Source organism: Euleptes europaea, chromosome 11 (assembly GCF_029931775.1).
Source record: "Euleptes europaea isolate rEulEur1 chromosome 11, rEulEur1.hap1, whole genome shotgun sequence".
NCBI lineage: Eukaryota > Metazoa > Chordata > Lepidosauria > Squamata > Sphaerodactylidae > Euleptes > Euleptes europaea.
Window position 1 is genome coordinate 23041099 of NC_079322.1, and position 24306 is coordinate 23065404.

Consider the following 24306-nt stretch of genomic DNA (forward strand, 5'->3'; position numbering starts at 1 on the left):
GTTTGAGTTCTTACTCTTATGAGCAGAGTTTACCCTGGCCTTCTTTGGGGCCTTTCACAGCAGCAAACTGCTCTCAGCCTCTCACCATGACCAATCAGATCTGCCCCCCCTTGATGTGCCAGTGCTCCTTCTGCTGTAGTCAATAAAAACTGTGGCCTAATTTTCCCCAACATGGCCACTTTGGCAATTGGACTCTATGGCATTGAAGTTCCTCCCCTCCCCAAACCTCACCCTCCTCAGGCTCTATCCCAAATACCTCCCACCAGTGGCAAAGAAGGACTCGGCAACCCTAGCCCCAGAACACTGGAAATCAATAGGAAGAGGAGGATAAATAAGGTGCCAGAGAAACCCTCTCTCTTCCAACTGAGGCTTACATTGCCAGATAGTGCTGGCAAGAAATCTTGCACAGAAGTCCTGCGAGAATGGTAAAAGTATATTTTAAGTAGGGATAAGGAAACTAAGAAGAAACAGGCTAAAGACTTTCAAATATACAAAAGAATACCTGGTGCAAGAGGGAATACAACAGTTCAAGCTATTTGCAAACAGCTGAGTAAAGCAATTCCTAACCAATCAAATCTTACCATGCATCTGTTTCCAAAATGCTCCCGTTTGTGACATTGTGTCTTAAAGATGAATACCAAAAAATCCAGACCTATTGTATTTTCACATACTTTAATTTTTTCTTTATTGCACCAATTAAGAATATCCATAAGACTGTACACCAAATAATGTGTCATTAGTAAAATAATAATCCAGCCTCAAAAAGCAATGCCGATGCAATCTATAAAAGTAAATTAAATTTACTGTCGAATAAATAAGCTTTAAGAAATATTAAAAGCATATACTTCAGATTTATACAGCACTGTCTCCTTGAAATCTTACCTAGACATGTGGGACAACACATTCCCAGCTGCTTCGAGGGGTTTTTACAATGAACGACACACTGAATCTCAGATTCTGTTATCACTCCTTCCTGCCAGAGAACACACACACACAAAAAAACCAAAACTAATTAATCCAGAAAGTGAATTTATTTTATTTATTTATTCACAAAATTTATATCCTGCCTTTCTGCCATACACATACATACACATGAAGCTGCCTTATACTGAATCAGACCCTTGGTCCATCAAAGTCAGTATGGTCTACTCAGACCGGCAGCAACTCTCCAGGGTCTCAGGCAGAGGTCTTTCACATCACCTGTTTGCTTAGTCCCTTTAACTGGAGATGCCGGGGATTGAACCTGGGACCTTCTGCATGCCAAGCAGATGCTCTACCACTGATCCACAGCCCCTCCCCAACACAGAGACACAATTGCTTTGTGGGTTCCCAGTTAGCCATCCCTGTTCCAGGCTCACCGAGACAGCTAACAATTTTTTTTAAAAAAAAAAACACCTTATAAAAGCACATTTAAGAACCAAAATACCAAAGATATGTAAAAACACATCAAAAAAGCACTCAAAACATATGGCAGGAAGGTAATCAGGATCATCGGGGGAACTCCAGCCAAAGCATAATAGTCTTCACCTATGGCAGTAATAGAAGGGGATAGACTACTGTCCCTGTGCATGGAGATCTATAATTTTGACACCACAATGGAGAAGGCCTTCTCTCTGGTTGCCACCCATCTAAACTCAGCAGGTGAAAGCACTCGAAGGAAGGCCTCAGAAGATGACTGTAGTGATTGGTTAGGCTTGTATGGGAGTAGGCTGTCTTTAAGGCTTGCTGGCCCCATGCCATACAGAGCCCAGAAACAAATGGGGGGGGGAGGGGCAGTATGGTAGGGCCAATATTGGATTGATATGTTCCCTATAACCTTTGAAGTGCTGTACACGGAGTAAAGAGATCTACAGAAGTGTCTATTTAACATTCTAAATTGAACTTGGTGGCTTTCCCCCTGTTTGCTCAAACTAATAGGTTAAGGACACTTTGGAACACCATGATGTTCCCAACTACTAGGGGACTAGGGGTGTGTGCTCAGATATAACTGAGCTGAATGTATATCAAGTTGGATATAATTTTTCGGATAAAATTGGGTCTCCCAACTATTCTGTGAATTTTCAGGATACTGAAAAATGGGTCCTAAAAATCCCTGAAATATTCAGGAATAACCAGGAATATCAGGAGTCTGGATTTGCAGGCTCTCAGGACGCCCCTCCCCCCACTTTTCCCATTTCTGTGTCTCCCAGGGCTTGGTACTGGCTAGCCAGGCTGCTTTAGGTAAGATTCTGTCAGTTTCAATTGTTTTTGTTGTTTTTTAAAAGTTTATTCTTTGCTGGAGTTGGTTTGTGTCGCATCCAAGGTTTTGTGGGGGTTTTGTGTGAATTCTCACATTTTACATGGGTTGGGATTATCAAGTTTTACATAATTACAGATCCTTTGGTTTTATATAGTTGCAGGTTCTCTGGGTTTACATGGGTTCAGATTTTCAGATTTTAGATTGGTTGGGTTTAGCAATTGCTTGCAATGGGGGAGATTCTCGGGTTTTACATTTTCCACAGGGTTTTCCCCCCTCCATAGGAAACAATGGAGGACAACTGGAGGCACCTTGTTTAAGAGCCCACAGAATTCAGAAGCCCTTGGTCAATTGACTTGATGGAAACTATGGGGTAGGGTGTGTGTGCGTGTGCTCAATTCAGAGTATGCTCAAGGATAACTCACAAGAAAGCTAGCTGGTTCATCCATACTGTACAACTCTACACAGTATGGTCAGGACTGAGATTAATCAGAGAGCAAAAAAGTAAGTGAGTATCCTATCTGAACCTGCTAGAGACAGTCATCAGTTGAAAACCAAGAAATCTTAAGAAAACAAAAGGTTCCTGTCTTATCAAAGGTTCTTTGCACACAGGAAACCTAAAAATAATCAGCCAATAGTGCTATTGCTTTGATGGTAACAGGCCTGATGGGGGGGAAAATCTTCCCACCCTATTTCCGAAGATAAAAGGGGCCTATGAAACAGATAAAAGGATCTTGTCCCATAGAATGGAAGCTTGTTATCTCTGATGGTTCTGCTGATAGGGTCTAGTAAATGATCGCTTCCTGCACTTCTTGCTTCAAAAGTCAAAATCTTGATAAATACATGGGGGATGACAACACCTCTGTGCAGAGGTTGCTGTCTTCTGATGGGTCTGTTTGCATTCCTGAGCACAGAGGTTGAGAGGAAGACTAAACAGGAGCTTGAACAGTGGAAGTAGCACGATCCAATTCTTCCAGCCCATTACATGTGGCGTGTGTAAAAAACAGCAACTGTGTGTTTAATTCCTCCCTTTTCTACCACAATTGCCCTTTTTGGTTATTATGATTCTGGAGATTCAACTATGCACAAGGAGAGATGGTGGTATGTGCAATCCTGTTGGTATGGGCCATCACCAATGCACATATCTTCCAGTGTTGGTGCATGGGATCAGAAACCCAAGTTTTTGAGGACTCACGCATACCAAAGCTGGAAAATACATGCATTGCCCTACTCACACAAAATGGCAACTGAACAGTCCATACTGGGAGGACTATAGGTAGCACGCTTTCCAATTACACAAGGTTAAGAACGTAAGAACATAAGAAAAGCCATGCTGGATCAGACCAAGGTCCATCAAGTTCAGCAGTCTGTTCACACAGTGGCCAACCAGGTGCCTCCAGGAAGCCCACAAACAAGATGACTTCAGCAGCATGATCATGTTCCACAGCCTGTGTTCCACAGCACCTAATAGGCATGCTCTTCTGATACTAGAAACTAGAGGTTGGAGTGGACAATTTCCCCATGTCCTCCTGACCATGTCTCCCCATTCTTTTTTTCGACACAATGACAATTGCCCCCCAACCACAGCCATAATTTTGTGGGGACAGGAAAAACCACACCATAACATGGTGACAGGGCATGGGTAAACTGCCCCTGATGGTGTGCATTGGGGTAAAGTTGCCATATGTGGTGGAAACCACACACAGGCAGCCCATTCCTGGGGGGGGGGGGTAGATCCGCGGCAGCCACAGAGTAAAAAAAAGCTTTTTTAACAATACAAAAAAGATAAGGGGGAGAATGCCCCATTGCAAACAGTGAGGCTGCGTCACCAAAAAAGGTGCAACCACGCTGTTGCTCAAGGGTTTAGGAAGCTGACATCAGCTCTGACCCTTGGAACGCCGTCCAGATGCCGCATAGCCTGCCACTTTTGGGATTTAGGTCCCAGCATGGTGGCTGCAGCTGTGGAGGCCCGCACTGCTCCGGGGCACCCAGGCACCAGTGTATGTGCCACCCAGGATGGTGTAAGTGCCCGTTATCCCAAGCTAAATGGGCACTTACGCCGGTGCGAGGTCATGCCGGCTCCTATGGAGCTTCTTCCCCCCAGGAATGCACTCTTAGCTTATCATTCTAGTCTAGGTTTTCCAACTCTGGGTTGAGAAAAACCTGTATCTTTGGGGGTGGATCCTGGGGATGGTGGAATTTGGGGAAGGGAGGGGATCGACATGGAAGTGAAGCCATAGAGCCCACCCTCTGTAACTGCCATTTTCTCCAAGGGAACCAATCACAGAGCTCTGGAGACCAGTTGTAATTCTGGAACAACTCCAGTCCCCATCTGGAGGCTGGCAACCCTTTTCTATCCTCATGATAATATACCAAGGGTTCATTCTGAATCTACTATAGGTGGACTATCTGGTGTACCTTCTAGCCTTACATAACCTCCAAATGCATTTTCAAACTGAAAGGTCCGAAAACTGATATCTACTCTTTTCTTCTGTTACCCACAACTTCGGAAGAATCGGGAACAAATAATATTTAGAAACGCCCTGTGACTTTATTTGGGCTGGGAAGTGAAAGGTTAGTGTTCTATTTCATATAAACATTTCAGACTTTAAGATCCCCACTACTTTAACGTCTTGAATCCATTTCTCTGTCTTGAAATGCTTTCGCGGACGGCACTGGATCTTTCCTCAGGGAGATCTTTATTTTCTTGATGTTTTCATAGGCAAAGGTCCGAGCAAAAGAATACATACTGCAATACCCTTACACCAATGGTGCCTTCCCTTCTTCACTTACTTCTAGATTCTTCATTTAACCACCAACCCACACTGATACATTTCAATATATGAAACAGTAAAAAGCAGTACACTCTGACTTCCTTGAGATTCACAAAAGCCAAAAATTCAGTCTCAGAAGGTTTACTAATTCCACCTCCTTACCTGGCACTGTCGCATGGTACAGGGTTTTTCTGGGACCTGCCATATTACTGTGCTATTGTATGAAGTTCCTTCAAAACTGCAACCTAGAGGAAAGAAATAAAGTAGGACACTCCCTGTTATTTTAGCAATCTACACGAAACTTCTCAGAACACATTCGTTAAAGGGCTATTGGAGTTCTTCAACTCAACAAGCACAGAGTTTCAAAGAGACTCTTGTATTCACAGCAGATTTTTTTCAAAAATAAAAACAGTTCATTTTAAAAAGCAAAGCAAGTTTCTAGCCCTCATGAGTCAGCAGGCACATTTGAAAACATGCAGATTGGCAGTTAGTCAACTAGTACCCAACATAAGAGAAAAGAATGACACACAATATTGTGGTTAGGAAGAGCTTTAGAGAACAAGCCTAAGCAGGTCTACTCAGAAGTAAATCCCATTTTATTCAATGAGGCGTGTTCCCAGAATAGGATTATCAGGATTGCAGTTTGTGTGTACTAATTATCCCTTTTATCCAATCAATCACATTTGTCTCATACTCTTGTTCCAAAGATCCCAGGGCAGTCTACATGTTTGTTTCAACCTATATTTCATCCTCACAACAACTTGGGCCAATAGAGAATGACTGGCCCAAGGTTATACAGGGAGCTTCACAACTAAATAGGGATTAGAACCTGAGTCTCCACAGTCCTAATGTGGCACTCCAACAATTATTACAGCAGCCATTTAGCTATAGATGAGAAGACTGAAGGGAAGAAATGAATCTATTACAAAAGAAGAAGAGTTGGTTCTTATATGTCGACTTTCTCTATCCGTTAAGGAAGAATCAAACCGGCTTACTATCACCTTCCCTCCCCCTCCCCACAACAGATCCTGTGAGGTAGGTGAGGCTGAGAGAGTGTGACTAGCCCAAGGTCACCCAGCTGGCTTCATGTGTAGGAGTGGGGAAACAAATCCAGTTCACCAGATTAGCCTCCACCACACCTGTGGAGGAGTGGGGAATCAAACCCGGTTCTCCAGATCAGAGTCCACTGCTCCAAACCACCGCTCTTAACCACTACACCATGCTGTTCTTTTTATGTTAGCAATCTTTTACTAAAACACCTATGAACATTCTTGCTGTGTTTGTATGACAGGGGGGAAAAATGCTGAGCAACAGAGCTTGAAAGGCATTTATCTAACAACTTGTAGCTACTACAAAATTATACAAAATAGTAGTAACAAAAATACAAAGAAATTGCGAAACACGTATTGCAGTCTACATATAATGAGCAAAAACAAAAGTGTAGATACTATTACACAAAACCACAACAGTGGCGGGTCTGCCAGCCAGTATCCCATTTCGAAATCTCTTCAGACTGTATGTTAGCAATCTTTTACTAAAACGCCTATGAGCATTCTCGCTGTGTTTGTATGAGCCACATACTCTGCCTCCTAGTTCTATACCTTTGCCTGAGAAGTTCCAAATGCAAAGAAGTAATTTCTTCAGCTACTTAACAGGATATAAATGTCTGCAAGATTCTTCAGAAAACTGCCTGAGCGGTAAACACCTTCCACCTTGGTAAGTTTATTCAGCCAGGTAGAATTCCACCTGCTACTTGACTGAGCACAGAGCATGCATCTGGCTCGGAAAGTAGCAATTACTGAATTCCTCACATTCAGAGATATCTGTGAAGGCCTCGGTTTGTGTCCTGCTCATTACACCATAATCAAGCATTAAGTCAATTCATGCTATTTATCTTCCAGATGAAGAGGAGACAACTTCTGGATTAAATCAAGGAGGGGGGGGGCACCAGGCTTTGTTCCAGCATGTTCCGAAAGCACAACGCACAAGTCCAGGCTGCCTCTATTGCAATGGTGCTTTGCTTTACCAATTTGTACCCGCTAGGGATTTGCTTCTAATTTACAGACCATCTCAGTAGCACTTAATTATGGCAAAAGAAGAGCCTTCTGAGACTCAAATATTTTTATCCCTTTGTGAGATAGAGAAGTCACAATACCAACTTTAGTCCAATAAAGCAGGATCTCCCTCTTGGGCACAGGGGACATCTATCAGTATCTTTCAGATGCAACTCATATTTTTGTGCATTTCACAGTAAAAGCTTTCCTTTTATCCCTTAGAAGCTCCTTGATCAATTGATCTTGAGCAGCATATATCTAGTGTTGGAGGGATATAAGGATTGAAACAAATCCTGCCACTGACAATGTAGCCTTGGGGTCCCTATCGCTTAGTAAAAAAGGCATTATGTCAGTCACAGAGGCATTGGATTTGTATATTAAAAGGGGGGAAATATAGTGCGGTCGAAGTTCCTCGTAAAAGCGGCATTCCAAAAGGGCATGGGCTAATGAGTCAATAGAGCCAGAAGAGCAAGGGCAGATCCTGTCTGAGTGTGGTATATTCAGAATTCTGCCCTGCATCACAGTAAAAGCAACATCCACATATTCTGTAATTAGGAATCTGCCATGTCTGCAAAAAGGTTATGTGATTTAAGGCTCTCGTTTTGCCTAGGAAATTATGGGAGGTGCCATGTAAACTAGTTCTGTTATATAAAATTACTATTAACAAAAGTATACAAGTAACATATGTTCATGTAGTATATGTACATAGCCAACCTGGATGGTATTCATTTTTTCTCTGTCTCTGACTGATGAATAAGCTGCCCACCAACTATCCTATATGTACATAGCCATCCTGGATGGTATACATTTTTTCTCTGTCTCTCACTGATGAATAAGCTGCCCACCACCAACTAACCTAGGGAATTCATTCAAAATACCCATTTAGATTCTAAAAATTCATCAGGGAGGTTTGCTTATTTTAGGTGAGCAGGAATTTTATAAGCAAGACATTTTCTATACTCCCAAGAGGGGAAAATGCATAGTAACATTCTGTAAATTGACCTCCTTTTCCGACAGCAGATTTTTCTGTTTTCCCCTTTTACTGCTTTCCTCCCTCTTTTTTAAAAAGTTTCTATTGGCATGAAAAATAAACATCAGAAGGGGAAAAAAGACACATTCAAGGACATGTTATATTTAATTCTTGATAAATTATTCCTCAGAGGAAATTCCAGACAAACAAATGTAGAAATACAAGAATAGGCCAACAATACCCTCATAAAAAGAATCATCTGTATTTCATAAACATTAATATGTTGACTAAGTTGAAAGAACTGTAAATCCTACACAGGGAAGATATCAAATGCATTTTCACATATTTTTATAACATTACAAAACCACTGACACTGCCTGGTCCAGCCTGAAATTCCGGTCAGTTTTACTTACACTAAATGTGTAGTAATCTTCCTTGAGTAATTAATGAAGGCTGAGGCAGACATAACCCTTAAACATGGTGAAGAAGAAGAAGAAGAAGAGTTGGTTATTATATGTTGACTTTCTCTGCCACTTAAAGAAGAATCAAACCGGCTTACAATCGCCTTCCCTCCCCACAACAGACACCCTGTGAGGTAGGTGAGGCTGAGAGAGTGTGACCCGCCCAAGGTCACCCAGCTGGCTTCATGTGTAGGAGTGGGGAAACAAATCCAGGTCACCCGATTAGCCACCCATTCATGATTCACTACTATGGATGCTGATATGAACCATGGAAACTTTGTCACTGGAATTTGCGTTCAGATTCTGAGGCTGATTACAAATCTTAGATTAGTTTTCACCCTCTTTAACACTAATGACAAGCCACGGGTTAAAGATGGGGAAATCTCATGCAATTTGAGATCAGCAAGAAGGAAACATAACACGTTAAGGATGTGACACGTTCAAATCCACTGGAAGCCATTCATGCACATGGGTTTTCTACTCCAGGCTACTGTACACAGTGTAATCCTAAACAGGTATACCCTTCAGTGGATCTAGAAGGCTGCAATTCTTCTAAGGACTGATAATCCATATTCAGTCAAGCTACTAGCCACAACGCACATTTTAGCCTTAGGAAATCATGGCATAAACATCATGGTAGAACAGGAACTGAGACTGGAAGTGGGTATTGTAGTATGCAGATCAGCCCTGAGTCTTGTTTTTGCCACCCCGCTTCCTCAGAATGTGACCTCAACCCATCTCTAGTCCCACGCAGTAGCAAGTGCTGCCAAACAAGGATGCGCATCATACTCGTCAGAAGACACAACAAGACAGCTAAGTGGAGTTGCCAGCTCTGAACTGTGAAATTCCAGGAGATTTGGGGGGTGGACCCCGGGGAGGGCGGGGTTTGGGAAGAGGAGACACCTCAGTGGGTATAATGCCATAGAAGCCACGTTCCAAAGCAGCCATTTTCTCCAGGGGAAGTGATCTCCTTTACCTGGAGACCAGTTGTCATTCCAGGAGATCTCCAGCCACCACCTGGAGACAGGCAACACTACAGCTAAGTGAAGCTCAGAGCCCCCCGTTTCATTTGCACCTCCTCCTGTTCCTGTATATTGCTCTTCCCTAGTTGTCTTTGTTAAGAATATAAGAACAGCATTGCTGAATCAGACCAGTGGTCCATCCACTCCAGCATTGTGTTTCACACAGTGGTCAACCAGTAACTCTGGAGGGCCAACAAACAGGGCATAGGGGCTTCCCCCATGTTTCCTCCTAGAACTGATATTCAGAGGTTTGCTGCCTCTGAATGTGGAAGCCCCCTTCATTCTCCATGGATGTTGCTATTGATGGACCTCTCCTGTATGAATCTGTTTACCCTCCACCTTTTTAAAGCTATCTATGATTTTGTTGATTTTGCTAAGCATCATTTAAAGGATACAACTTTTTGGTTAATATTCTAGATTGGGTTTATACTAGAAATTCCCAAAGTATTTGTCATGGCATGTGCATGTAACATGAGAAAACACACAGTATTCCAAGAGAAATTAAAGGCTCATGTGAGCCCAGGGCTGCCAAACTCCAGGTGGGGTCTGAAGACCTACTGGAATTACAACTGATCTCCACGCCACCGAATCAGTTCCCCTGGAGAAAATGGCTGGTTTGGAGGGTAGACTCTATGCCATTATACCCTGGTGAGGTTCCTCTTCTCCCCAAACCCTGCCCTTCCCAGGCCACACCTCCAAATCTCTAGGAATTTCCCATCCCAGAGCTGGCAACCCGATGTGAACCTCACCTATCTGCCCACAGTGGAAGCTCACATTGCAATCGTGTCTGCTTAATTACTACGTCCTTACCACCTCCTAACAGGAGACTTTCATAGAACAGTCAGGAGAGGGAGGAGCTGGGAAATTATAGGATTATTAGCTTAAATTGGTGTTTTGTAAATTGTTAGAACAAACAATAAAACAATGTATACACTTGTGAATATTTGCAAGGATATAGATGGGATGATAACTAGGAAACAAAAGCAAACCTTGCCTAATGTGCCATCAAAGATGCAAACTGGATTGAGTGGATAAGGGAATTGGACTGGATATATTCTTGCAACAGGGTTCCAAAGCATCTTTTAAAAGTTACCTAATGGAGTTTGTCTCTGAGGTTAAACAGGCTTAGGCTTGATGAGTATCTAGGAGTAAGGCTGTCTGGACTCCTTGGAGGAAAAGGCAGGATGCAAAACAATTCCTTGCGACACTTTGCACGGCTCCACTGAAGGAACGTATTGAGGTACTACTGCTTAGTTTCAGGAAGGCAGCCATGTTGGTCTGCAGTAGAAGGGCTAGAATCAAGTCTAGCAGCACTTAGAGACCAGCTGGATTTTCAGGGTAGAAGCTATCGAGAGTCAAAGCTCCCTTTGTCAGATATCAAGCAAACCTTGTTGGTCTGGTCTCTAAGGTTCTCCTGGACTTGAATCTAACTGAACTGCTTAGGGAAGTCAAACACAAAGAATAATCATTAGTGGATGGATGTTAAGGTGTATGCCCTGAACTCTTTGGAGGAAAGAAGGGCAGGATAAAAACTGATAGAAAGACAGAGAGCCAGCATGGTATAGTGGATAAGAGTGTTGGTTTGGAGTGGTAGAGTCTGATCTGGAGAACCAGGTTTCATTCCCCACTCCTCCACGTGAGCGGCGAAGGCTAATCTGGTGAACTGGATTTGTTTCCCCGCTCCTACACATGAAGCCTGCTGGGTGGCCTTGGGCTAGTCACACACTCTCAGCCCCATCCACCTCACAGGGTGTCTGTTGTGGGGAGGGGAGGGGAAGGTGATTGTAAGCTGGTTTGATTCTCCCTTAAGGGGTAGAGAAAGTTGGCATGTAAAAACTAACTCTTCTTCTTCTTAAGAATTATACTCTTCTAAGTCCACTAAGTCAGTGGTATGATTCCGCTTAGGATGGCATTGTCAGTGCCCTTCAAAAGGGGGGTAATGGGCACTCAGCAAAAAGAAATGGCACATTGTAAAGAAAACCACACCACAAAACATGGGGAAATGACCTGGGATATAGTGCTGCTGAAAAGACTGCTGGTTATAATAAATCATGGTCTAAGAATGAGTCACCAATCTGGCACTGCTGTAAAAAAAGAAAAAAAATCCAAAAATGCCCTTTAGGGATGCATTCACAAAATCGCTGGTTATGCTTCACCTGTAGTACTGTGTCTCCACTTAGTCACCAAAATTCTAAGAACGGCACAACCTAATTAGGAACGATATGAAAGAACTGTAACAAAGATAATAAAGGATCTGCAAGAGATTATGCCAGAGGAAAAACCTGTTTGAGTTATCAAACAAGAAGTGGGAAAGTGATAGTTTTTAACACAATTGCTATAGATGAAGGTGAGAACCATTGTTCTTAAGGAATGAGGAAAGAACACGTTGCAACAATCAGATAATCCAGGCGCCTGTGACTGCGACTCTTGCTGATCTCACGGCTGCTCCAGATTACTCAAACCCATTTCACGTAATATACGGAGGTCGCTGGAAACAATCATGAGGAGTCTGTTCCATGAAAAAAGCTGTTTATATGCAGCAGCTCACCTCCCAGATCACAGCAGACTCTGGGAGCAAGCCTAAACAGGTCTACTCAGAAGTCAGTACTGCGCTGTTTAATGGGGTTTACTCTCAGGACCACAGTCTCTAGATCACAGAACAGAAATGGGATACCCACCAGTCCATGGTGAGGCATGGTAAGGGTTCAGATGCTTAATGCAGCTCACCATAATTTTTAAAGCTAAGTTATTATACCAAGGAGTTTTTACAACAATATTAGTGTCAATGCCTGCCTGACATGTAGTCCAGTTAAAACACATTGTCAGGTTTGTATCTCATGCTGCAAGACTGAAGAGGTACACCCCCAAGTGTTGCATATTCAGAGAGCGAGAAAATGTTTTTCAGGACATATCATCTAGTCCAAAATGGAACCAGATTTGTCCTTGATACACAATAATAATATAATCACTGAGTGGCAAGCCACAACAACCCCATTTAGATCCAACTGGGAGTCTGGGCTTCCGGAGGATGTCTGGGAATCTGTTTTGGACTACGGGATCTGAGGATAGGAGGGAACCCAACCTAGTTCTAGGAAGTTGTGTGCTTGTGAAAATATGAAAATATTCCTTTCATACAATAATTTTAAATTCTTGTAATGTTTGTTCTCACCTATGCATGTGAAAGGGTGACCTCACTCATAAACAACATGAAGCATGCTCACATCTGAGAAGGAGAGCTGGTTTTTATATGCCAACTTTCTCTACCGCTTAAGGAAGAATCAAACTGGCTTACAATCACCTTCCCTTCTCCTCCCCACAACATGCACCCTGTGAGGTCGGTGAGGTTGACAGAGCTCTAAGAGAGGTGTGACTAGCCCAAGGTCACCCAGCTGGCTTCATGTGTAGGAGTGGGGAAACAAATCCAGTTCACCAGATTAACGTCCGCCGCTCATGTGGAGGAGTGGGGAATCAAACCCTGTTCTCCAGATTAGAGTCCACCGCTCCAAACCACCATTCATAGCCACTACACCATGCTGGCTCTCATACACACACATATATACACAGAGAACAAATGCAAGGATAACACAGTTGGAACCCTAATTTTGGTAAACTCTTTACAAAGAGCTTTAGAGAATAATGAACACCTTTGAAAGGTAAACCTCACAGAAAGGCCATGTAAGGATTATTTTTCCAGTTGTTTTAAACAGAGAGTTATGAGGGTACATCCAACACTATAAACATGTCAATTTTATACCAGTAGCTCCTTAAAGACCAACAGGATTCCCAGGGTATAATTGTTCAAGAGTCAAAGCTCTCTTCATCAGATACAAGTTGTATCTGACAAAGGGAGATTTGACTCTTGAAATCTTGTTAGTCTTAAAAGTACTACTGGACTTGAGTCTTGCTCTTCTACTGCAGACCAACATGGCTATGAATCTGAAACTAGTTTTATACCAATTTAAATGGTATGGATTTCCCCAAAAGAATTCTGGAAACTGCCATTCAGTGTGAATGTTGAGAATTCTCTGTTTTGGACTGCATTCTGGGAAGGGACAGCACCTAGTCAAACCATTTGTGGTGTAGACATAGGCAGACTTTTTCTGCACAATTGTAGACTGAATGCAATGACACAGTAAGTGAAGGAAAATTGTGACGTCCTTCAGTGGTTATTTGGTGCTAACCTTGTAGCCAGCGTGGTATAGTGGTTAAGAGCAGTGGTTTGGAGTGGTGGAGTCTGATCTGGAGAACCGGGTTTGATTCTCCACTCCTCCACATGAGCGATGGAGCGATTCTAGAACAGCTGCAAACCCTCTCATATTTAGGGGAAAGACCATGTTGCTCAGGTCTGCAGAAAAACTAAAAACTCACTAATATGGATAGCTATCATGGTGCTCAACCTTTTAAAAAAAAATCCCTGCCAATCCCCTTATCTCTGGGGAAACCTGCTATTGCAGAAGATTGGTCTAGTTAACTAGAGGATCCTTTCCAATTCTGTGCTTTTGTGGTACTATTGAGCGATCTTTGCCCTGTATTCACACTAACATCAATGGGAGGTGCGCTCTGGGAACAAGAACAGAGCATGGCTCACAGTTATCATAAATGTACCTTATCCATCTCCAATCCACTAATAACAAACATTTATTCAGAAAGCAAATACGCATTTGTTATAGATGGAGACAGACCCAAATTAAAATGACATATCTTCATCCAACTAAATAAGGAAATGCTGCCAAATCCACTTCTATAACAATCTATGATCTCATGTGTTTTGATTAAATATATTGAATAAATGAGAGAAGGGAAAAGGCATTTTCGCTCTCCTGCCTCAACTGTAGGGGGAAAAAACTAGACAAAAATCCATGCTTTCAGTCTGACTTGAGAGCTCAGCACATTAGAGGTACCAAAGAACTTCATAAAGACTGTCTGCCTGTCAGCAAGAAAACTCAGAGCACTACTTTGAATATTCAGTTTCTAAAATGAGGCCCAGCGAGGCTTACAACTCCCAAGAAGTCTCATGCTCTGACGGGAAGCCTTCCCTTGTCATCTCAGATGTGTTGGGGCTGGTTGCAGTTGCGCCATGGCAAGGAATAAATGCAGTCTCCATGTGCTGAAGCAATTCTCCTGGAGCCGTTGCTTCACCCACTCTCGCAATTAGCTGAGCCACCGTATTGCAAACAGGTTCCAAGACTAACCTGGGCAAGTGAGCCCTCAATTGGACGCTGTACTTTAACAGCTGCCCAGCCGCTGACAGTGGGCCCATGCTTGTGCTCAAAGTCACACCTAAGAAGTTTTTTTTTTCGAAGCAGAGGCTACAGAGGACCAGGCGGATCTTTGAGCAGCCGTAAAGCAACAAGGTTTTTTTACTTTCACAGGCCAAGATGAAAAAATCGTAGATCATTGGCCAAAGCACAGCTAATGAAAGGGACACCGAGTGGAGCTTGTAGAACACAACCGATTCAGATTACTTTGGTGAGCACAGCTGTGACTAACAGGAAACATTACTGCTGAAACGTAGACAATTGTCAGACAATTGTTGCTTCGCTCAGGCACACCATTCGTTCCTCCCCCCTCTCTGTCCTTGCATAGCACATGGAACTTGACTGAATGCTTCCTGTCTTCATCAATCTCCAGTTCACACTGGAGGAGGAAGAAATGGGTGCACGGCCAACAGGAATTTAACTGCAGCTTGTAGTAATTTGGTGGTTAGAACAAAGTGGTTTGCTTAGGGGTTGCCAACCTCCAGAAACTATGCAAAGAAAAGGAGTGGAAATGGAATTGCTAAGATCCGTGGAACCTTCAGATACTAGCTCAAGATCTCCTGCTATTACAACTTACCTCCAGCTGATAGACGTCAGTTCACCTGGAGAAAATGGCCGCTTTGGCCATTGGACTCTATGGCATTGAAAGGCTCTCCCCTCCCAAACACCACCCTCCTGAGGCTCTACCCCAAAAACCTCCCACCAGGGTTAAGAGGGACCTGGCAACCCTAGGTTAGCCAGAAAGGAATAGAGGCTAGAGTGCCAAACCAGGATCTGGAAGACCCAGGTTTGAATCTCCACCCTGCTATGGAAGCTTGCTGGGTGACCTTGGGCTAGCCACTCACTTTTGGCTTTACCTTCCTCACAGAATTGTTGTTGCGATCATAAAATTGAGGGAGGGACAACAATCTTGTCACGTGCTTTGGGTCTGCACTGGGGAGGAGAGTGGGGTATAAATATCTACGTAAAAAAATAAATTGCATGAAACTATTTTTAATAGTTTCAGTGCAATTACAGGCCCTTGCCATCTTAAAATATGCTCTTTCTTACATCTGGAATTTTATATTGGCAAGTTCAGGTGGGTCTAGCAGCACACATTCATAAAAACCAACGCTGCTTGTTACAGAGAGAGCATAAGCTGATCAGCTACCAAACGCTATTACTCATACAGGAAAAATATATATCCATCACATTTGCTTTGTCAGAATTATGGCATATTCTGTTTTCCTAGCCTTATTTTTTTTCCAGTACATCAGTATTGTGTTTGCATTGGATTTGGGGTTCAGAACTGCCTGTCAAGGGATTTTTTTCACCACGTTCTCCTTAAGTTACTCCCCTTGTGTTTGTGCACTTTTTACTAGCCTTTTAAAGAGTTCTACAAAGATTTAGCACATATTGCCTTACTCTCGTTCTTTTTCTTTCTAAAAGAGGGTTTCTTACATGTTTTAAATGCAAAATATAGGATGCACTGAGCCTGCAGTGAATCTTCTGATTTGGAACTAGAATTCATCTGCCTTGCAGAAGGGCTCAGGGTCAAAGTAGTAGTTTGGGAGATGACAAAAGTAACCATGAAAGTAGGGCTGTCAAATTGGTTCGGCCCGAACTGAAAATCAGCCGAATTTCCCCTGATTCGGTGGTTTTTAGTTCTGGAGGAACCGAACTCAAAACTGGCAGGCAACCGGGGGGGCCGAATTCAGTGAGTTCGGGAGTTCGTGAATAAATTCGGCCGTCAGTAAGCAGCATAACCATCAGTAAGCAGCATTCTCCTCCCCCGGCCAATCGGTGGCCAAGCTGGGTCTTCTTCTGGCCAATCAGTCAGGATTGAGTACTGGAGGAATCAGCTGATGTGCGGCCCGGCCAGGGAGAGAGAGAGAGAGAGCGAAATCCTTGTGTGTGTGTGGGGGGGGTGCTTGTGCACATTCGCTCCTTTCTGTGGCTGCAGGGGGCGTATTTTTTGGGGTACAGACACAAAACTTTCACTGGAGCTTCAGATGAAGCTTCTTAAGATACCCCCAAGTTTTGTAAACATTGGGTCAGGGGGTCCCGAGATATGGGCTCCCCCCTTTTTCTTTCCATGGCTGCAGGGGGCACATTTATGGGGGTACAGATCCCAAACTTTGAGCGGAGTTTCAGACCAGTGTTCTTAAGATACCCCCCAAGTTTTGTAAACATTGGATCAGGGGGTCTCAAGATATGGGCTCTCCCCCTTTTCCCTCCCCCCTTTTTCCATTTATGTGGCTGCAGGGGGCGCTTTTTTGGGGATATAGCCCCCAAACTTTTAGCATAGCTTCAGTCAATTATTCTTAAGATACTACCCAAGTTTTGTAAAGATGGGTTCAGTGGGGGCAGAAATATCGCCTCCCCCCCTTTTCTCTTTCCATGGCTGCAGGGGGTGCATTTTTGGGGGTGCAGATCCCAAACTTTGAGCGGAGTTTCAGACCAGTGTTGTTAAGATACCCCCAAGTTTTGTGAACATTGGGTCAGGGGGTCCCGAGATATGGGCTTTCCCCTTTCCCCTTTCCCCTTTCCCCTTTTGGGATGAATGGATCAGCCGATCCTGTGCATCTTCTCCAGAGAAAACCTCCCGTGCCTAATTGGAATCATCTTGGATTACAAGTCCTCTTCAGCCCCTCTTGATGGAACAGAAGACAGCCACAGTAAGACCCATTTGGGGGCTTTAATCTATAATTTTTCTCCTGTGTATGTGTGTGTGTGTGGGGGAAAGCAGAGTCTGTGTGTGTGTGGGGAGGGAGCAGTTTCTGTGGGTAGGGGGGAAGCCAAAGGGGGCTTTCGTCGGTTCTGCCTGGGGTGTGTGTTCCCCCTCGAGTCTCTCGCTCCCTGGTTTGAGGGGGGAGGTTTCAGTTGTGTGTCTTCTGGTTTTTCCCTGTTGCAAAGGTGTTGTTTTACAAGTTGAGTTGCTTTGCAAACTGTTGTCGGGGCTGGGAGCTTTGTGCGTGGGCGGCAAGCTCTGCTGAGAGATGCACATTAAGGGTGGGGGGGACCCCTTTCAGGGTCCATATCTCAGCCCCCCCTGACCCAATCTTTACAAAACTTGGGGAGTCTTTCAATATACGTCCTTTGAAGCTCTGCTGAAAGTTTGGGACCTCTAAGCCCAAAAATGCCCCCCCCCGAGCCACGGAAAGGCGCGATTGTGTTTTTAATGGCTTTATTCGGCTGAATTTTTTTTCCGAACTTTGAATTCCCGCCGAATTGAACGGATCCGAAGTGGGGGAGTTCGGACTTCGGCACGTACCGAACCCACAAGGGCCAAATTCGGCCGAATCCGAACTGTACTGAATTTTTTTTTTTTTTGACAGCCCTACATGAAAGATGTCACCAGCTGCTCCAGTGAGAGCCGGTCTGTTTTCCTTCCCTTTGTGTTTAGGCTGCAATGTCTACAGTACTTGGCACTCAGATGACTGTCCTTACATTGAAAATCTCTGCAGCCTGATGCTGACTGGTGTAGTGAGTAGCTGCAGGTGTTAACGGCATGGGTGGGAATGGCTTGCACAGGACAGACCATTGCAGACAGCATCCTGGTGATGATCGTGGCATGTGTGCTCAGAGGCGGATCTACTATGAAACTAATGAAGCTTAAGCTTCAGGGCCCCCAATCCTGGAGGGGCCCCCCAAAGCAACTTTTTTTAATGAGTGAATTTCTCTACAAAATCGATGGAGTTTTTTAGTGATAGAATCATAAGCCAATGAGTTGAAGTACTTAATATTGACTTTAGAATATGCTTTAATACTAGGCTGACCATACGTACCCTTTTGAATGGGACAGTCCTGTTTTTGTCATATTTCCTGGCCGTCCTGTCTTTTTAATTAAAATGTCTATTTTGTCCCGTTTTGAATAAACCAAGCCAGTTTTGTTGCCTCGCCCTCACCACGCAGCTTTATTTTACACTCAGAGGGAAAAGGCACAACTTTCCAGTTATGGGTGGAAGCAAAACGTGGCCCGTCAATCAACACGTTCCCATCCGCTGTGCTGTTGTGAGCCTCTGAAGCAGCATGCCAAAAAATACACAAGGCTTGCCTTCCCCTCCCCTCTGGCCACCTCGGGATCATCACGGCTAGTTTCTGAGAGTGGGTGAAAGCAAGGAGATGAAGCCGGAATGCACTGAAATAAATGACAGGCTAGCCGATTAGAAACAATGGGAGAGGCTTCACAGCCCAGCTCATTGAAGATAATGGGAGCCTGGATTGCCAATTGGCTTGCATGAGTTCTATTGAAATACATTACAGCACAAAAAAGAGTTGCAAAGAAAATGTGGAATGGAAGGTCCTTAAACCCAGATACACTACTCTGGGACTGGAATGACAGCCCATGGGACTAGCACAAGCGTTCTGGGACCAGAATGACAGCCCCCAGAGTGGAATGACAGCCCCTGGGACAAACAAAAGTGTTCTGGGACTGGAATGACATCCCCCAAGATGGAATGACAGCCCCCGGGACCAGCACAAGGGTTCTGGGACTGGAATGACAGCCCCCCCCCCCGAGTGGAATGATAGCCCCTGGGACTAGCAGAAGTGTTCTGGGACTGGATTGACAGCCCCAGGGGTGGAATACGTGGGACACAAAATGCCTCGGCTACACCAGCAGTTTTAGTTGTGGTTTTCCACGTTAAGGTGCCTAATTCTGCTGTTACTTGAACATTCAGAATACAGTTGATCATGTTCCATGTTCTGCTTCAAATTCCTTATTGCACATAAGAAGAACATTAGAAAAGCCATGCTGGATCAGACCAAGGCCCATCAAGTCCAGCAGTCTGTTCACACAGTAGCCAACTGGGTGCCTCTAGGAAACCCACAAACAAGATGCAGCAGCAGCATTCTCCTGCCTGTGTTCCAATGCACCTAATATAATAGGCATGCTCATCTGATCCTGGAGAGAATAAGTATGATCATGACCAGTATCCATTTTAACTAATAGCCATAAATACCCTTCTCCTCCATAAACATGTGCACTCCCCTCTTAAAGCATCCCAAGTTGGCAGCCATCACCACATCCTGGGGCAGGGAGTTCCACAATTTAACTGTGCATTGTGTAAAGAAATACTTCCTTTAATCAGTTTTGAATCTCTCACCCTCCAGCTTCAGATGACCCCATGTCCTAGTATTATGAGAGAGGGAGAAAAGCTTCTCCCTGTCCACTCTCCCTGTACCATGCATAATTTTATAGACCTCTATCCTGTCTCCCCCTTAACTGCCTTCTTTCCAAGCCAAACAGCCCTAACAGTTTTAACTGCTTCTCACAGGGCAGTTGCTCTAGTCCCCTGATCATTTGGGTTGCTCTTTTCTGCACCTTCTCAAGCTCTGTAATATCCTTTCTTAGGTGTGGTGACCAGAACTGTACACAGGATTCCAAGTGTGGTCTCACCATAGATTTGTACAAGGGCAGTATGATATCAGCAGTGCATTAATATTTATCATGTTGCTGTAAAATTATATAAAATTATTACAATTAAATACTTTTATTTACTAGAGTGGATATTTCCTATATTTTCCAGCTGCACATTATTTTTCTGAATAGGGCATCCATGTACTCGTGTTCCTATTGCTGTATAGTTGGGACATATTGAGAAAACATGGCCCCAGGAGCATAAAAAATATTTTCATTTAAGCTCTTGGTTTGAGAAATATAGTGATTAGCTAAAACAACTAAAATATAGTGAAATGTTGTATGTAGTATCAAATAACAGTATTATTTTTAAATTTCTCAGTTTGATTTTAGCCAGTCCCCCTCTATGTCTACCTAAATTTTTGTATGGGTTCTGTCACTGAAGAAGCTCAATATGTTTGGGTAATAAAACTTTTTTTTATATAATTTTGCTTTTTCATGATTACAGAATATTACATAACCCCTGTCCCGTTTTTGCCATCCCAATGTCCCGTTTTTGTCTCAAGGAAATATGGTCAGCCTATCTAATTCCCATTTCACATGGCCTCAAAATGTCCCTGTAATTGGTCAAATTTCAAAGTTTTCTTGGGGGCTTGCAGTGCTCGAACCCCCAGCTGTAAGGGCTCACTCACCTCACCAGAATCTATTCATAGCCTACATTTTGGCAGCTGGATCCTCAAATCCTTCATTGGTGCACGGCTTAATAATTCTATAGCTCAGCCCTTAGGCTAAAGCCAATCAGAACCATAAAAAGACATCTGAATTCTCAATTCAGGCTGCATTCGTCTCGCTTGTGCATTTTAACACCAAAAGATCAGATTTTCACCTCTTTATCCCTCTGATGACCCCCTCCCTATTATTATTATTATTATTATTTATTAGTTAAATTTGTAGCCCACCCTCATTCCCGGTCAAAGCCAGGCTCAGGGTGGGTGTCATGATCCTAGTCCTCATGTGCAGCCTACAGGCCCTAGGGAGGCCTATATTAAAGTAGTTACCAGGCCTACATCTCCCAGGTACCCATATTTATGGACTGGTCTTTTATCCCACCACTCCTCCAAAGAGCATGGGGAGAGCACATTGGTGCTGTGTAGTTGGATACTGGTCACAAAAAACAAATGCACACAAATTGGTCAAGAGAATCAGTCCCCACGACTGGTTGGTTAGCTGGTTGTGGGTTTCATCTGTGTTCCCCCCAAAATTATTTTGTCTTCCGGTTCAAGTCTCCTTGCCTTGCATAATGTGCATACTACAAATAAGGGATATTGTGGACTGAGGGGATGTTTTATGTTACTATAACAACGACTTCTTAGATGTAAGTTTTTTTTTAATCTGCTACTTCATTTTTAATCTCTCAGGAGCTGAACAGGAGGTTACTGAACAAACCCTACTGAAGTGGTTTTGAAGTCTTCTTTTGCGTCGAGTAAGCATTTCGTACAGCTTTTGTACATTGTATTAAGCATAGCATTTGAAGAAGTGGGCTCTAGCCCATGAAAGCTTATGTTGGAATAAAATGCTCTTGGCTTTTAAAGTGCCACAAGACTCTCGGGCCATTTATGCAGGGTCAATTTTGATGCTCGTTCAAAGCTTTTTTTAAATGCCTATTCACTGTCCTGACACAAAAGGAGAAATTCTACCCCCCTTTAACTGCTCCTTCGTTCCTTCATTAGCAACCTCCGTTTGCATAGCTAATGCACGGCTATGGTTTTGCATGCTTCCTTGAGGGGATTCTTCGAGGCAGGGGCAGAGCAAACACTAAAGGTCGTGTTAAAAGGGGCTATTAAGAAATACGAAGCAGGTATGCGCCGGCTTCGCAGTCACTTCCTGAATGATGGTTCAGCATGAAAAACTGAAATAATATGCAGGGAACTTCAGTCTGGAATACGCTGCTAATTACCAAGCATATATGGCCTTGTTTATTTGGTTTTCATTCTGACAAACCCACACGGACCATAATTATTTGCTTTAAGATTGTAGTTGCATTCTATGTTCTGGCAAAAGCTGTAAATAAATAAATAATAATAATAATAATTTGCTTTAAAAAAATAATATGAGAGAGAAGTTATGTGGATCACCGCACCTTTACATCGCTCACAACATGTTCCTCTCTGCTTAACGACCAGGGCACACTCCTTGGAAAGTACCGGACACTTCTCCCGTTTGCACGTCACTTCCTTGTTCTAGGGGAAGAAAAGGCAAAGCGTACATTGAAAGCAAAGTCTACCACGGGTCTCCATTTTCTGCCATTACGGAAAAGCAAAACAAAATTAGCTTGAGGAAAAAATCTTTCCACAGCTTGACAAGAGCTCTTTGGGATACAGAGAGGACATTATGACCTCTTCACACAAACCGATGGAGTATTTCCCTTGTGACACAGAATAGTGCAGAAGGGAGTGAAAAATTAGGGAGACGGGGAGCAGAAGCAACTCTGAAAAGGAGACTGGGCCTAGATAAAGTTATGCCAAAGGAAACATGTGACTCGTTTCATGCTAGCCTTACTTTTTGGTATACTGTAGAAATGATAATATTTATGTAAACTGTAGCTGAAACTATTAGAATACCTGGCCCAGGACTTCCTTGTGCGAACAAAAATATTTGGCTATGACTGTTCAACAGGTCTGCATATTACAGCAAGTTTAAAAAAAAAAAGTCTAAATTTCCAACTTAAATAAAGACAAAGGTGGCTTGAATGAACTCCATTCTTTAAAAAAAATTGAAACTATCAGCCAAGGACACAGTGTCGCCAGCATTAAGCATGTTTAAGTCCCATCGAGTTCAGTAGTAGACAAATCATTTAAATCTCTTTTAATGTTTTAAACTTTGTCCCTTGTATATCAAACATCCTGCAAATGTTCTCATATCTAAGACCAGCTCTATACATTACCATAACAGCATATCCCTCAGCTGGGAGCAAAGGAAAAAGGGAAAGGTATTTTCCCCAAACCTGACCTCCATCCTGCACTACGTACTTGGAATTGTCAGCCTTCGTCGGCTGCTTTCCTGCACACAAAGCTGTTAGTTGGACTTGTCTTTAGTGACCTGCACTAAAGGTGTGGAGAGGCAGAGAGGATCTTGAATGTATGGTTACACTGGGTGTGTGCGTGGGGGGGTAATTGGGAATTTCCTGCATTGTGCAGAGGGTTGGACTAGATTACCCTGCTGGTACCTTCCAACTCTGATTCTATGAAATTCTGGTGCTTGTTTTTTGTTTTGTTTTTAATTTAATGTACGCACATGGTTCGTTCATTCTTTTCTGGAGGGGTATGGAGTAAAAGCATAGAGAAATGGCTCCCATGCTGCTATGGGCTCAAGTCCAACCTTACTATGGGATCACTGGGTAGGCTAGAAGTCATTACATAGTAGGGTTACCCATGCCAGATTGGGAATGAGCTGAGCTGGAACGTGATGCCATAGAATTCATGCCATTTCCACCAGGGGAATTGGTCTCTGTAATCCAGAGAGCAGTTGTAATTCTGGGACAACTCGAACCTTCAGGTTGGTAACCATACATTCAAGATCCCATTCCGGTTATTAGGATGGCACAACAGTGATACTCCAAGCCTGCAAACATGACTGGAAAAGCAAAACCTTGCCAGTGATAGGGTGCTATCACTCTCTCAAACTACCAGGGACTGGCAATCCAAATAATCTCAGTCTTATCTGCAATGAGTCATTAATGGTGGTTCTACACTGCTTAAGAACTGGGAACTACAATTCCAAAGTCAGGTGATAAAGAAATAAGTTGGTTGGTGGGGGCAGAGGAACATCATTCCTAGAGTCCATGGGGTCTTGAAAGCACCAGTTGCTATTTTCTTGTGCATGTTGCTTTAATCCCCAATCCACACAGCTGAAAGTGTGGCTAATTTCACCCACCTCAGAGTTATACTGTGTTACATCACAGAAGAGCCATGATGCTACATCCTACCTCCTCCTCCTTTCTTCTTCTCTTCCAGCTAGCCTTCTCCCATTTTCCTGTCCTCCCTTTTCCAGCTTCACGCCTGGTCCTCAAGCCAGGCCCTGCCCTCCTCTTCTCTGTTCCCTGCTCCTTAGCCAGCCCTGCCAAAACTACAGTTGCCAACCTCTAGGTACAATGAACAAAAACAACACCAGGCTAAAGAATGGAACAATAT

The 24306-nt window shown here is 43.5% G+C and overlaps 1 protein-coding gene across 1 annotated transcript in view; it reads right to left on the reverse strand.

Moving 5' to 3' along the window:
* BMPER (BMP binding endothelial regulator) overlaps nt 1-23131 on the reverse strand; it is a 195925-nt gene extending 172794 nt beyond the window's left edge. The window contains exons 1-4 of the mRNA XM_056857049.1: nt 23126-23131; nt 22257-22356; nt 5173-5255; nt 883-973 (exon numbers count right to left, since the gene is read on the reverse strand). Of these exons, the coding sequence (XP_056713027.1) occupies nt 883-973; nt 5173-5255; nt 22257-22356; nt 23126-23131 (280 nt within the window). The remainder of the gene's footprint in view (nt 1-882; nt 974-5172; nt 5256-22256; nt 22357-23125) is intronic.
* Between the last annotated feature and the right edge of the window lie 1175 nt (nt 23132-24306).